Source organism: Corapipo altera, unplaced genomic scaffold, assembly GCF_003945725.1.
Source record: "Corapipo altera isolate COAL_440 unplaced genomic scaffold, ASM394572v1 116, whole genome shotgun sequence".
Taxonomy (NCBI): Eukaryota; Metazoa; Chordata; class Aves; order Passeriformes; family Pipridae; genus Corapipo; species Corapipo altera.
Window position 1 is genome coordinate 2,379,078 of NW_020884953.1, and position 15,814 is coordinate 2,394,891.

General features: G+C 40.7%; 1 protein-coding gene across 3 annotated transcripts in view; it reads right to left on the reverse strand.

The window, feature by feature from the left end:
• Window positions 1-15,814, reverse strand: part of RCAN2 (regulator of calcineurin 2) — an 80,086-nt gene that overhangs the window by 10,494 nt on the left and 53,778 nt on the right. For all 3 annotated transcript variants that reach the window (XM_027663470.1, XM_027663471.1, XM_027663472.1), the window contains one exon: window positions 575-748. In XM_027663470.1, the coding sequence (XP_027519271.1) occupies window positions 575-748 (174 nt within the window). The remainder of the gene's footprint in view (window positions 1-574; window positions 749-15,814) is intronic.

Below are 15,814 nucleotides of genomic sequence, written 5' to 3' on the forward strand. Positions count from 1 at the left end.
CTTGTCCAAGGAGAACTGAACCCCCCACCTGACACTTCCAGTAGATGGATATAATCACCTATGCCCCCAAGCTGAGAGTGTTGTTCTTCCCCTACCTGCTTCCTTTTACTTGAACTTAATGAATTCTTTCTAGAGAATTCAATATTTGTAATTCATGTATTCAGTAAGGAAAAAAACCCAAAAGGCAGGAGGAAGCCTGACTGTGGCTCAGGGTTGCAGTCAAATAAGTAATCCAGCTTTTTTTTTTTAATTATTACTCATTTGGATTCTTTACATTAGCAGGTTTTTTATGGTTGGTTTAGAGAGTTACCCACAGACAACACCCACTGTTGTAAATCACCTCTAAGCTATGTAATTCTGTGCGTTGAATAAGCAACTTTAGTCCTAAGTGGCCCTTTAAATTTACTGCAGACCCTCAGGGCAGGTACAGTTCAGTCAACATAAGGAGGTTTGAGTAATCTTTCAGAAGAGAGATTGGGCATGGGAGAAACATTTATTACTTTTATTCGGTGATACTGCACAATATTTCTATAAAAGCTCTTCACTGACAGAAGTAGATTCCAGAATTCATTACCTGTGCAAAATACAACTTTAACTTCTTCCCTCTGAACTGTGTTTCATGCAGCTCTATTCTGGCACGAGCAGCTGATTTGGGACTGCTAAAATTTATCCGCACACGCCTGAAGCTTTTGAACAGCTGGAATGTCACACAGTCATCATAGGCACGGAACAAGCCTTCGAATTTCTCCTGCAAATTAAAAAGAAACAATGCTGAGGATTAATTTTGTGCTCTGTCACATCAGTCTGTGTCAAAGGAGAATCTGAAACTTGACAACCATTTAACCAGGAGGTTTCAGACTGTGGCCTTTGGGGGCAGGTGTCCATAGAGTAATAAAGGCTCTGTGAAAACAAATTGAGGAAAGCACTGGTCTGGTATTGCTGGACTCTGCAAAAAGTTTGGGGGAAGAAGACTGCAAATTGAGAACCCAGCAGCTATTGAACTTCTCACAGAAGTTGAGCAAAACTGCCACAGTGACACATGAAATGAAGCTGAAAAGGGCACATGACTGAAAACACCAGACAACTGTGGGCTCATCTCTACAGAAGCAACCATTGTGCTGAATTACAATGGAGTCAGCAGAGAAAGGCTGGAACTGAGGGTTACATCCACATCAGCACTGCAGTGTCATTTGGTATTGCATGATGTGTTTGTTCTGGATGTTTTGTAACTTAAATACTTAGTGCAGAAACACAATCATTCCTTGAGAGTTCCTGGGAAACAAACTGGGTAACTGAAAACAGTGACCTGTCCCAAAGACAAATTTCAGGCTGTAGAAACACTTTCAAAAGAACATGACAAAAATATGGATATTTCAACATTGTAAAAGAAAGGTCTGAAGTGTACCACATCCATGGACCTGGAGATGAACAGAAATTCAAGGTACGTTGGCAGCCTTGGAGCCTCAGACCCTCTGTGATTTCTCTGTAAGCTGTGAGCATGCAGAGGACTAGTTCCACACCATCAAATAAAAGCAAAATCCTTAAATGAATTCTGGCACTTGCACAGGTCTTTTCATTCACACAAGTACAGATTCATAAAATATTAAGGCCGAAAGGGGGGGCAGTTATCATTTAGTCCAGCCTTTGCATTTACCCAGATTTCAGACTGTTATCCACTGAGTTGCACATCAATTCCAAGCATTTGAATTACTGCAACGAAGATTTGAAGTCTTAGAAGATGGACAATCAGCCAGAGCAAAGCCCTTTCTCTTAAGAGTGCTTTATCCTGAAAAATCCAGTGTTTGAGATGATTTGCAACACCATTTCGTACACTGAGGGCTATTATGTCAGAGGTTTGTATAATTACAATAACCTAATGTATAATTACAATAACCTGATGTGGTTGCCCCATCCCAGGACATGTTCAAGGCCAGGCTGGATGGGGCTTGGAGCAACCTAGTCTAGTGGAAGGTGTCCTTGCCCATGGCAGCAGGGTTGAAACTAGATGATCTCTAATGTCCCTTCCAACGCAAACCATTCTGTGATTCTGTTTTCTTTGCTATCTCTGCAAGTCAGTATGGTTTTACGTGTTTTAAAATATGACTTCTTTTCTTCTCATCCAGGAAAACAATTTCTTATCCTTAGAGTGAATAACTGGTAAAGACTGCAGAAGATAAAAAAAAAAAAATGCAATTTATGTAATCTCATCAATACTTCAGTTCTCATCTGTTGAGCTTACAAGCAAAACAAAAAATTCAGAACTCAGAAAAAATGTATCCTGAAGCACAGTGCAGCTGCATCAGGGAGCACTAATGGCACTGGGGGAGTAACTACTGTCAGCCTGAGACATTTGTTAAAGAGTTAACTGAGAAAACAGACCAGGGCCATGGCAAAGATTGTGACACACCAATGCGCATGTACCAGATCTCCTTTCATTCACTGCCAACTCTGTGGTCTTCTTCCCCATAACTGATATTCCACTTCTGGCACCCTTTCAAAGGAACCTCCCTGTGGTCTATTAAGCTTTCATGATTTTCATTTCATTCTGCCTGACCTCGCTCACCTCTTCCTCTCACCGCAGGAGACACTTTGGAGGAATAAAAAAAGAAAAAGGAAAGAAAAAAGAGAGGCAAGAGCTCCGTGGTTTGGCTGAGGGTGACTAAAGGCACACAGCTATCCCCAAAACAGTGTGATGCTGTTAGGTTTGTACAAGCGGGTCTAGTCATACCACCTAATGTACAAATTGTCAACATTTCCCACATGAGTTATGCCTTTTGTCTGCTTTGCTGACATTTTTGAAAAATTCCATTTTCCTGAGCAGAAGTCTTCATCCAGTGGCATTTGTATAAAGGTCAGCCAAAAGCAGAAGCCATTTCAGTCCTGTCCTGCTTGGAAATTTGATGCTACAACCTTCACAATGACCAGGCTAAATAGGCTGGAGGAAGGGAGAGAAAGGGACAGGAGCCCAGCATCCCTGTAAAGTAGGACTCACACAGCATTCAGAAACATAGTCCAAATTAAAGTGACTAATTAAAACTCATGTCTCTATGACACCTATGTTACCTATTTCAGATTTCTTCAGTACATTTTGAAAAAGCATCTTGAAGTAAACAAGCTTTAATACATATATAGACATGGTTTAGTAGGGGACTTGGCAGTGCTGGGTTAATAGTTGGACTTGATAATCTTAAAGGCTTCTCCAACCTACACAATTCTATGATTCTATGAGAGATATCAAGGTATTTATATTTATATATCTAGTCCCCTGTAGTAGCTCTCACTTTCCCTACAAGTCAACAGTGAAATAATTCATCATATTAAAAAAAAAAAAGTTTCACCAATCATGGAAGAAACCATGCATGGACTTGTCTGAACACTTGGAAGTATCTGTTACGAGTGACTGTTTATTAGGAAAGAGATCCTACCTGTATGGATGCAGCAGTATTTGCCTGCATCAGCCAGTGCTGTGTGCCCACCCTCTTTGTAACACAACCCAGAACCCAGATCTTGGTTGGAGTCATAATGCAAAAGAAGGTAGGACACAATTTCAAACGTGGGTCCAAGAACAGGGAGCACAAGGAATGTTCTGGGCACGTTCCTAGGCAATCCTGAAACTCTTTCTCATTAGGCACTGAAAGGAATAGATGGAGTATCTCTAAAAAAAGCTGATTAAGTGCTGGATGCCACTGCTACACTGGGAGAACTGTAAAGCACTATGGACTTTATTCTGCTTACTTTTCAATTTGATACTGGAACAGCTTTAGAGATCCAGCTTTGATTAACACTCCTAAAAATGCCGTGGGGAGGAAGAAAATCAAGCCTCTATTTGATATTAATACAGGGCAGTTTATCCACAGTGGGGACAATTCTACTGTACCAACTGAAACTGCAACTCTTATTAAAAAGAGCCATACATCTGGATTTTTCTACGTTTTCAGCTGATAATAATAATGACCTCAGCAGAGGTCATTAATCATCAACTGAATTTAATGGCCCTCAGCTGCATCTCGAGCCATCCCAACTCCTCCCAGCTTCACATTAATTCCCAGGAAACGCCTTATGCCTTAATTGCTATTGCCTGTGACTTCTAATAAGTGCTGAATGTACTTATCTGGATAAAAGTCTTTCAGAGTCGTTCCAATCTATAAGAAAATTTATCATATACATTTTAAAGACCTAAGCAAATTCTCTCCCTTTCAAGTTTTGTGGATAAATTATTCAAGACTCATAATCCTCTCAATTCAGGACTTTTAAAGTGCTTTTAGGATTCAGTACTTTTAAAATGCTTTTAGAAAATAAGTCTTTAAACTTTCAGAGCACTTTGAAAACTTACAAAAAAAAAAAGGGATGTCCAAAGTTAAGCAGCAGTGATGTTACTCTTGAAAAGTCAAAATGCAGAAAGTCATGAGTTAAAAATTTATTTCTGGGATTTTGGAGTGTCTTCATCCATCCCAAGTATGTCTCCATGAGGCTCAATTAATGCTCTGGAAAATGTGAGGAGCCTTCATTTGATCAAGTTCTCAATTCTCCCTCGTGAGCTCCGCACCCCCTCTTCATCTCTTTCCTGTGCCTAACACTGGGCACCTTTCCCCACTTCTTTCTTTCCTGTCACCTTCTGTCAGCTCCCATCACCCTCACTCACCACCTCTAGCAGTTTCTGAAATTTCTTTTTTTTTTTCTAAATTAACAAAATTATCACAAAATAGGACCATACTAATTAGGGCTGCTGATTACTCAAGCTTGATGGTTATCATTTACAACAGCCAATGCCGAGGACAAATGCAAGGAAGAAATGAGGGCTGGAGTGACAGACATGAGCTAAAAGCCTCTGAGGACAAGGGCAAATCTATGCTCTCCTGGACTAAAAACTATTTCTGCCACTAAATGAGAGCTCACCTTGACCAACACCGTGTAAGTTACATGATAACGATGATCAGTGAATTGCAGCCATAAGGAGGCAAACAAGATACTGGATATATCTGGAAAAGTATTTCCAGTAAAGCAAGGAAAGTATTAACAGCATTATATAGAGCACTGTTGCACCTCATTAAAAATGCAGGGTTTGTTGGCTATATCCCAAGCAGATTAAGGCAAATGGGAATAGATTCAGATAAAGGTTACAGGGAGCTGGGGGCAGGGGGGACCTTATTTCTCTCTACAACTCCCTGAGAGGAGGGTGTAGCCAGGTGGGGGTCAGTCTCTTCTCCCAGATAACAAACAATATCATAAGAGGAAATGGCCTCAAGTTGTGCCAGGAGAGGTTTTATCAGGAAGAATTTATTAATGGAATGGGTTTTCAAGCATTGCAACAGCCTTCTCAGGGAAGTGATGGAATCACCATCCCTAAAAGTGTTCAGAAAACATGTGGATGTGGCACTTGGGGACATGGTTTTGTGATGAACACGGCAGTGCTGGATTAATGGTTGAACTTTTAGAAATCTTAGTCTTAGAAGTCTTTTCCAACTTTAACCATTCCATGATTCTATGAATGAACAACTCACTGAATAAGAAATGAAAATGCTTGCCTTATTTAGCAAAACAAAGCAAAGCCTGAGGATCATCAGTAGTTTACCAGAACTGTTCAGAGTCAGGACAAAGGACACTGTGTAGAGTAGAAACTAGAAAACTGTTGGCATAAAACAAGTGGAAACAGTTGGCATAAATAGGTTCAGGTTAGAAGTTAAAGAAAGTTTTAAACATCAGAGTAATGACCCAGAAACAACCTTCCATTGCAGCAGCGGCAGCAAATGATTTTTTTTTAAGATGGAATTTAGTTAGTTCATGTGAGGGACTGTGACAAAGTATCGACAAAACGAGCATTGTAAAACATGACTGCCAGAATTAGCAAGTGAATTGGGTTCTGACACAGCAAGTTCCTGTGATTTATTTCCAAACATTTCTTTCATGAATAGCTCCACTGGTATTGTGTTCATTCAGGACAAAAGCCAAGGCCTAATTCAAATCAATGGAAGCCTTCCCACAGACATCAGCGAGCTTTGGATTAGAGCCCTAGAATTCAGAACCCAAATTACATTTTATTATTCAGTGTGTTTGCACTCATTATCACCCTTGTTACACATTTGATTTAGGAGATGGCTGTGATTTAAAACTTTAGTCTAATGTTTTTCCTAGAGTTTTGCAAGCAAACAAAGCAAGCACTTTTCCTATTTTGATTTTTCCTGTTCATTTATTAAAACATACTCCAAGGAACTAACTACAATAGGGAAAGAGACATAATTTACAATTACGAAATATGTTTTTCCTGAAATTAGTTCTGCACTGGATATAAATATTCCTGTAAGACATAAACTTATCTCTCAGAGTTGAATATATCTGTTTCCACATAGCCACACTGGTTGCAACACTGCAGAGTTCTTGTGCAGCACAAGAAGAAAGATGGAATTTGATAGAACACATGGAGGCCAAGCACTGAAGAGTCTGATAACAAAAAATAATCTACCAACAGATTCATTCCTTGTTTATAGCAAAGAAGATGGGCACACTGGTTACTTCTAGGGATATAAAGGAGTCACTAAAGTGACACACATTTTAAAAAAGAAACAAAAAAAAGAAGCCTAGAAAATATCAGCTGGAAGCTACTTCATGATTGGGATATGTAAATGTCATATTGAAGGTACTGTAATGACCTAGCCTGGATATTGTGTATGGCTCTGCTTATCCTGGATTAAGGAAGATAGAGGCATGCTGGAAGAGCAACAAATGACTGCAAGGATGATCAGAGAAGTTGTGAACCTGTCACAGGAGGTGAAGGTAGATGATCCCCATCCCTGGAAGTGTTCAAGGACAGGGTGGACAGGGCCCTGAGCAAACTGGTCTAGTGGAAGATGTCCCTGCCCATGGCAGGTGATCGGAACAAGATGATCTTTAAGGTCCCATCCAACTCAAACCATTTTATGATTCTATCATCTTGCCTTGGGAAACAGAAACTAAGGTATGATGCGTTTCCTGATACATCCAAGTACAAGGAAATCAGTAAACTATGTCAGGGATATGAAAAATCACTATTGATTCTCAGTTAAAATTCCAGGAGTGCTGTAAATAGAGAAAATATTTAAACTGATGATGATGATGATGAGTAAAGAGTTTCTATTGTCCTACTGCCTTTAAGAAATGGCAGAAGCATAAAATACAAATTTACCATTCAGTGATCCTCTTAAGGTATAGGTCTCCAGGTCACAGCTTTTTATTTTACCTTTCACTGGAGGTAACTGTAGCTGAGGGTGTGGGATCTTCCCTACTTACGAGTGGGACAGGGTATTATTTGAATAAAATATTCAGATTGAATACTAGTGTCTGAATGTTGGTTTGCAGGAAGTTTCTTCTATTACCAAAGGGAATCCCTCATACAATCCCATAGCTGGAAACAGTAACAGAAAAATATGTCCTTCCAGCTGTCATTTGCCAGGGTACATTTCAGGATGGCAACATCTCTAGATGTGAGACATTTTGAAAGGGGGGAAAACCAGGGTATTTTGTCAACTAATCAGAACTACAAAGTATTCTCCAACGACCACTGTACTGTCTAAAAGTGTGTTCCTCACATTGGAACTCAGAGAAAAGCTCCGCTTATCTCATCCTTAAGGTAGAGGAGAGCATTAAGATAGGATTAAAAATAACTTGGGTTTATTTTACATTAAACATGGCAATAATTAGCATCTTCCAAAATTGAACAATTGTCTCAGGATAGGAACAAACCAACCCAGGTTTGCTACCCTGGTCTGTTCAGTTTGTTGCTCTGTGCTTGGCTTTCTCTTGTTTTCAAGGGATGAAGGTCAGGTAAATTGTGAGCCAAAGATGAAATAAAACAGTAAAGCCAAAATAAATTTTACAATTGGACTTTGAGAGGGGCGGGTTAAAATTTATTAGAACTTGCTCTTTTTGGTTAAATTAAGGCCAATTTGCTTGCACTATTGCAATCATGATAAAGGGGATCCTAGTACCTTTAAGCTTTACTATGTAAGGGATGTGCGGTTTGTATTCCAGCTGTGACCCTAAATGACTTTGTTGCTCTGCACTTTGCAGGGAACAAACCCTAAAGAGACCCACACTGGCCACAAAACATGTCAGCACACAGTCCTACTCCATGGCTCACACATCCTGCCATGTTACCCTCACATGCTGGGGCTGTTTGGAGGCATCTGCGTAGAACTTTTAGACCCTGAAGTAAGCGTCAAGGGTTTTGCCTTCATGTTGTACCAAAATCATTCTGACAGTAGAAATATTTGATATAATGCTTACTGCTTACAGATTCAGTGTCTTGTTCCAGAGACAGACTTTGAGAAAAGTATAACAGACGTTACATAGCGTTGTGAAGACATTTGTAATTTGTTATCCCTCAAAAAGTTGCGATGACAAAAGTAGGTCAGAAGTTGGAAGTTCTCTAGTCCCACCTCACACTGGGACTAAAGCAGCAAGAGCCATCCCTCACTACCAGCCCTCCTGCATTACATGCCCACCAAGGCATGACAGCATTGCAATGGCACAGCAAACTTCCTGGTGAACAAAACAACAGAGATTTTTCCCTCTTGAAAAATCAGCTGAACCAAATACATTTATGTTCAGCTTCCAAGTCATCAGCACAACAAAAGGTACAGAGATAATATCTGCCCCAAAGCTTAATGGAAATGGCATTCACATTTCGGAAGAGGCTGACAAATGTCAGGGGCACAGAATTTTGCTGCGTTGCCTTTTCTGTTTTTAACCAGCTCACATCCCTGTTTACCTCAATGTGACGCACGTTCCTCCTGCTTAGCTCCGCTGATCTGGAAACCAAAGGCTCCTTCAAGATGAAATAAATTGTTCCTGTGGCAATGCCAAGGGGGTGATTTAATATAGTTTGGAGACTTCTCAATTCAATTTCACACCCAACGATTGAGCTAAAAGAAAAACCCACACTTTACATTCCTTCTTTATAGGAGAACTGTTATTTTACTGTATCACCAGCCTTAGCTTTTCTGAGCACACTATATCTGAAGTACTCCACTTCCAGATGCTGTATGAGCTCCCTGAAACACTGGAAGTGCTCTTTCAAATAGGCTGGCCAAGTGCACATCCATTAGTTTTGCTCCCAGTGCTAGGGAGTGTTCTGTAGAGACATCATTCTTTGTTCCCTGAGATGTGATTCCTGGCTACCATTTTGTGCAACATCACTCAACAGTTTCCTTTTTTTTTTTTTTTCTCTTTTTGCAAAAAAAGTATTTAGTAGTGAAAAAAAGAAAAACAAGGAATAGGTTTGGGGGGGATTTAACGCAATTTGTTTTCCAAGTAGCAGCCTTACATTTTGCCTTGAGAATGATAAAAATAATGATAATGAAGACACAAAGACAATATTCAGACTGCCCTGAAAAAAACAAAAAAGCCTATTTTTGTTTGCTTTAAGATTTCAAACAATAACTGAGTAGATAATGTATGTACTGATCTCCAAGGAGATCAACAATTTTGCCTTGTTGCTGCAAACATTTAAGCTCAACAATTAATTGGTAGCAAAAGGATCAAATTCCTGTGTATATGTTTCTAAGTTCTCATTATCTTAATGTAGCAAACAAAATAAGGAAATAAAACAATCTTAGTTAAGTTTTTACTAAAAGCTGCTACGTTTATATGAGTAAGGGTGTTCCAGGAGCAGATCTCTACAGCAAAACAGTTGGTGCTGAGGACTTTCTGATCAGGTGCCATGGACTGAATGCCCATTAGCTGTTGGAGCATATCAGGCATGCTATTAGAGTTCATCTTCTATATTCATTTCATCTGAAAGGCATCCAGTTCATGAACTGCTCTGCCATGTGAGCAAAAAGTACAGTTAATGGAGAGCAACAGGAAAGTTTTCTCATGGAATCCCCAGCTCAAAATGCTAATGGAGATGCAAGCTGGTATCTCTCATAAAAACAGTTAGCTGGTACTCATGGAAAAGGAAAAAAAAAAGCAAACCACTGCAACCAAACTGAAGTGCTAGGGACAGTAATAAGTAAGGGATTGGTGATCAAACTTGTGCAGGAAACTAGGACTGAAGTTATTCACTGGGAGAAACTATGTGAAAATTATTCATATTCAAAGAATCATAGAACAGTTTGGGTTGGAAGGGATCTTAAAGACCATCTTGTTCCAACCCCCTGCCATGGACAAGGATACCTTCCACCGTCCCAGGTTGCTCCAAGCCCCTTCCAACCTGGCCTTGAACACTTCCAGGGATGGGGGAGCTACAACTTCCCTGGGCAACTTGTGCCAGGGCCTCACCACGCTCAGATCAAAGAATTTCTTCCTCATATTAACTGTATAAACTTTGGGGCCATAAGAAGAACTACATAAATATCCATCTTCTTATAACACTGCTCTTCACTATTTTACCAAGCTGTTGAAGTGTCAGGGGACACCTCTGATGTTGTCAGTGACGCAGTATCAGGACGTCAGTGTGCAAAATGCTAAATGCAAGAATGAAATATCACAAAGGGAACACTAAGAGCTGAGAAACTGTGTTTTATTTATACTCTTGGAGATGCAATGTTGTAAAACAACCATAAAATACATACTATTCATTCCATGACTCTGTCAACCCAGTTAAACTAGAAAAATAAACAGGAACAAGCCATGGGACAGTTTAAACAAATAAAATGCTTGCCTTGCCCATTCCTGATTTACTATTTTGCCTACAGTGATCAACATTTATAGCATTTCAGCTGTTTCTCATCAGTCATGGGGAATGCTTTTCCCCTTCCCTCTCCCCGACACCACAAACTGCACGAACATGACTAAAAATACAGACTTGTCTGGATTTGGAAAGGACACTGACAATTTTGAAAGTGACTATGAAAAAAAAAAAGGAAGTAGGAGAGTGGAATAGAATCTAATCTCATTCTGCTCCATAAATGTTATTTAACCATGGCAAAACAGTAAAAGGGAACCTACTGACCCACCCACAGACATCCTCTCATCATCCTCTCTTGCCTTCCTCCCTGCCACTGCAGCCCACAGTCAGTGGGCACAACCAGCAATGCCGTGACCATGCTCTGGTTGTACTGTTTGACTGTTTCTTACTCTTGCCAGTCTGTCTCGACCATCTGTCATTTGCTGTCTTACACTTCATTTGCAAATTACTCAAGCAGGTCTGCTGTCTGTACATCTGAACAGCTCCTAGGAGTTACAGCCCGAGACTGGATGAAGCCTCTTTGTACAATGAAGATACACCAAGGGCAGGAATACACTGCCTCCAGTTGAGTCTGTAGCAAACTGTAAATAGCATTTCGGGCTTAATGGTTTACACAAAAGTATCAGAAATAAACATGTAAGGAGAAGGTAAAAAGAGAACTAGGAAAAAATCATCATTGGGCTGGAAAAGAGCAAAACCCGAAAGAAACATTCTGTTTACAAATGTGGGAAACAGAGGGATATTGACATCATGTTGACAAATATCATGCTTGACATGAACCATCAATGTTCACTTGCAGCCCATAAAGGCAACTGTGTCCTAGGATGTACCAAAAGCAGTGAGGGCAGCAGGGTGAGGGAGTGGATTCTGCCCCTCTGCTCTGCTCTAGTGAGATCCCACCCCGAGTGCTGCCTCCTGCTCTGGGGCCCTCAATGTAAAAAGGACATGGACCTGTTAGAGCAGGTCCAGAGGTGGCCATGAAGGTTATCAGAGAAATGGAGCCCCTCTCCTTCTGTAGCTTGTCAGTGAAAATCCACATTCATCATCAACAGTCTGTTCCTCCTAAATTCAAATGTCAGAACTTCCACAGAATAAAATATTTATACATTGCACTGAAAGAGTTCTAAAAGACTGCAAGTTTCTCATTCTCCTATATTCACTGATTTGGTGCCCTCAGATGAGCTATAATCTGCTGGGTATAAGTCCTCTTAATGCTGTTATGACTCTGAAAAGTTTAACTGTGAATTTGATTTTGCAGATCACGGCAGAAAATGGATGGAAAGCATCTGCATAAACAGAGATGAGACACTCTTCCCTCCATGCTGCTTCTGTATTGTCACTGGAACCCCCAGCTCAGCATTGTCCTACAAAAAAAAAGACAATGTTTTCCAATTTGACCAAATTTTAGTTAAAAAAAAATGTGCTGAAAATACTTTTACACTTGGAGAGGCTGTTTCCTCCCCCATCGGATGTCACACTCTTTAGAGGACACAAGGATCCCAAATTGCACGGATGCTGAAATACCAAAAGAAATGCTATACAGTGGTTTACCTGCCTAATGAAAAAGATTTCAACAGCATATTTTCATTTCCAGTATATATCAAAATGCTTAATTAGCCTCTAGAACTTTATAGTGTTATAGTACCTAATGAAACCAAGAATTTAGCACACTGCAGAAAACTGGGCTTGTGTAGGCCAGAAGAGAAGGTTTGTGGGACTTGGTAAGCAGCTTCCCAGCACCCAAAAAGGGGTTGATGGGATGACAGACCCAGGTTCTGTATCAGGTACAGAAGGGTAGAAAAAGAGGCAATCATTTCCATCTGCCTCAACAGCCACTAGTACCATCCACTTCCAGACAGGACAAGGACAAGGGAATTTCAGTCTTACAGTGATATAATTGTTTTATTAGGCAGATGGAAGAAACCCCAGGGTAAAAAAGCAAATATTCCTGACTGAACTGCTCCCATGTCATTTTTCAACCAACTGGATAATTTCCAGTTGGCACAGATTTCGTTTAGAAACAAGAATTGGAAAGTAGACTAATCCTATCTTAGAGCTAAAACTAGAACTGCTCGTCATCAAAATCATTTTCATTTCCTGATGTGAAAAATATATCAGTAACAGCATGATATTAAAAAGATACTGGACTGGCATTATGAAACTGAAGCTGCTCTCCACAGATCCAGAGCAGTGAGTAAGAAGGCACAAGTCCTGTGACTGGCAAGCAGAGTGGTACCAAAAGGAGATTTTCTTCTTTTTATGAACATGTTTTTTTAAAATAAGTAGGACACATAAAAATTAGTATCCCACAGAGTTTCTTGCCCTGTGGCACTGTTTCACACTGCCTGTGTGTCACAGAAAGGTGTCTTGTGAATGCCCTTGTGCCAGTGTGTCATGCTGGAGACAGACATACAGAATCAGATAATATCCAGAGCTGGAAGGGCCCTGCAAGGATCATCAAAGTCCAACTCTTGGCCCTGCACAGGACTCCCCAAGAGTCACACCATGTGCCTGAGAGCATTGTCCAAAAACTTCTTGAACTCTGTCAGGTTTGGTGCTGTGACCACTGCCCTGGGGAGCCTGTTCCGGTGCCCAATCACCCTCTGGGTGAGGAACCTTTTCCTTGTATCCAACCTAAACCTGCCCTGACACAGTGTAGACTCAAAGAGTCTGACTTTGAGGTCAGTGAGATTTTCAAAGCACTAAAGTTTGGTGCAAATAGATTCTAAATGACAGGAGAAGAAGTGGGACTGCCCATTTTGGGGTAATTAGTCAGTCAAAATAATGGGAAGCAATTTTAATAACCTGCTCACTGCTGTGGTTTCATCTTCAAATGCCAGAGGGTCTCCCAGACCACTCAGCCTGATGCATGGATTGTACCTGCACCCAGCTGCACATCACTGCACAGCAGAAGCAGCATCAGTTGTAGCCTTAAGAATAGAGTTTACACTTTCCAATTGAAATTGAAAACTGTGTACTTAATCAGTATGGGAGACTAGTATTTAATTAAGGGCAAATTATCAACTAAAAGTAAACACGTTCATCCCACAAGTCCCTCAGCTGAGTCCAGACTCTCTTTAAGGGATACTCAAGTCAGAAACACAACAGAACTGGACTTTCTACATACAAACCTCAAATTTTATGTTAAACATTTAGGGGAGAATAAATTAACAAGGGTACCTTCCTATAGGTGAGTGGTCTCAACAGAAAGAGGGCAGGTTTGGTTGGACATAAGAAAGAAATTCTTTGCTATGAGGGTCGTGAGGCCCTGGCATGAGTTGCCCAGAGAAGCTGTGGATGCCCCGTCCCTGGAACTGTTCAAACCCAGGTTGGAGCAACTTGGTCTGGTGGAAGGTGTCCCTATCCATGGTAGGGTTTGGAATGGTCTTTAATGTTCCTTCCAACCCAAACCATTAAAATAGAGTAGTTTATTAGGTACCAATCTCCACCCATTATCAGCCACATACTTCATTTTACACACAAGTGTACACTCCCCTTAAGCATCATTTTACCATACTTACACCAATTACTTATTTCCAAAGTCAATTCTCCTTATCCAAGACTGTTCTTTCTGAAACTGTTAATGTCCTTTGCTCTGCTTCTGTTTCACTATAAAATACATAGACTATAAAACTATATAATATAGTTAAAGCTTAAGCAGAAATGTGAGCAAACACAGAGCCAATGACATGAAAAAATACTGTGTACTGTTTTCTAGGATGCAGCATGCATTGAGTAATGCCCTGTTTCGTGACTGCTACTGTATGCCAAGCTCTTTCCCCTACCCCCAAAAATATCACTACCTTGGGAGTCAAGATTGTGGGCAGGTAGCTTACATCACTACATTTTTTCAACAGTTTCAGTCTAGTTACCTGCTACAAAAGCATGAAGTAGATACCTAAACATCTTTCCTCTTTATCCATTTATTTAAAAAATCAGACAAAAATGCATCAACTTCCCAAACCTCTAAAATTTTAATTATTTACTTCTATCTAACATAAGCAGCATACTTATTACTGTTATGGCCCAACATTTGGCTTTACTCCCAGCTGTCTTGATTAATAAGAATTCTTTTTAGTTCAACGATTCTCAGATTCTGGTTCAAGGACTAGCAGTCGCCTGCAGAAAGCTGGCTGGTCACACAGCCCTGGAGTTCTTCTAATATAATCAGCTGTTTCTAAAGATAAAGGTACTGCATTTCACACTTCAGTGGTTTTCTTCTTAGGCTCTGGAAGCAAGATCGCAACGTGAAATCTCATTTTTAGACACACAAAAAAAGGTGCATCTGAAAAGTCTGACCAGTTGGCAGAGATAAACAGCACATGTGCAACAGCAAACATAGTTAAACTGACTTAAACTGTCCACTGGGTACATTAGCACAGAACCCAAACTAATGAACTGCCACTCAACAGAATCAACATGCTCAAGAACACCACAATATCCATGGCTTTTGCTCAGCTTGACAACAGTTAGAAAGCAGCTATCTCTTGCAAACCACTGTCCAAACACTAAGAGGGACTAGATTTTTATTTCACAAATCTAGGCTCTGTAACAACTTCAAAAAGTGGAATAACCCCTCACACCAATAATGAGCTGTGACAGAAGAGCGTAAATGCTGCCAGCCTGGCCTCTTTGCCAAGCTTCTAATGTTCTTGCAGCTTCACCACGTCCTCTCCAGTCACCTGCCTTCCTTTAGAGCACACTGAAAACCAGCTGTGGTGGCCCAGCATCACTGTACCAAAGAGAGAAAATAAGTGACAGGCACTGTCTCCTGTGTGTCCATGAACTACATACAGGGAATTGTATCCTGGGCTTTATAAAAGGAAGAGCCAACAGGTTGAGGGAAGTGATGATCCTCCTCTACTCCTCTCCACTGAGACCCACCTGGAGTCCTGCATCTAGTTCTGGAGTTCTCAGCACAAGACATAAAGACACGGACCTGTTGGAGCAAGTCCAGAGAAGGCCACAAGGGATCAGAGGGCTGGAGCACCTCTCCTGTGAGGAAAGGCTGAGAGCTGGGGCTGTTCAGCTGGAGAAGAGAAGCGACGGAGAAACCCTATTGCATCCTTTGAATACTTAAGGAGGATATAGAAGAGAGATGGAGACAGACCTTTTACCAGGGCCGGTAGTGACAGACAAGGGGCAATCGTT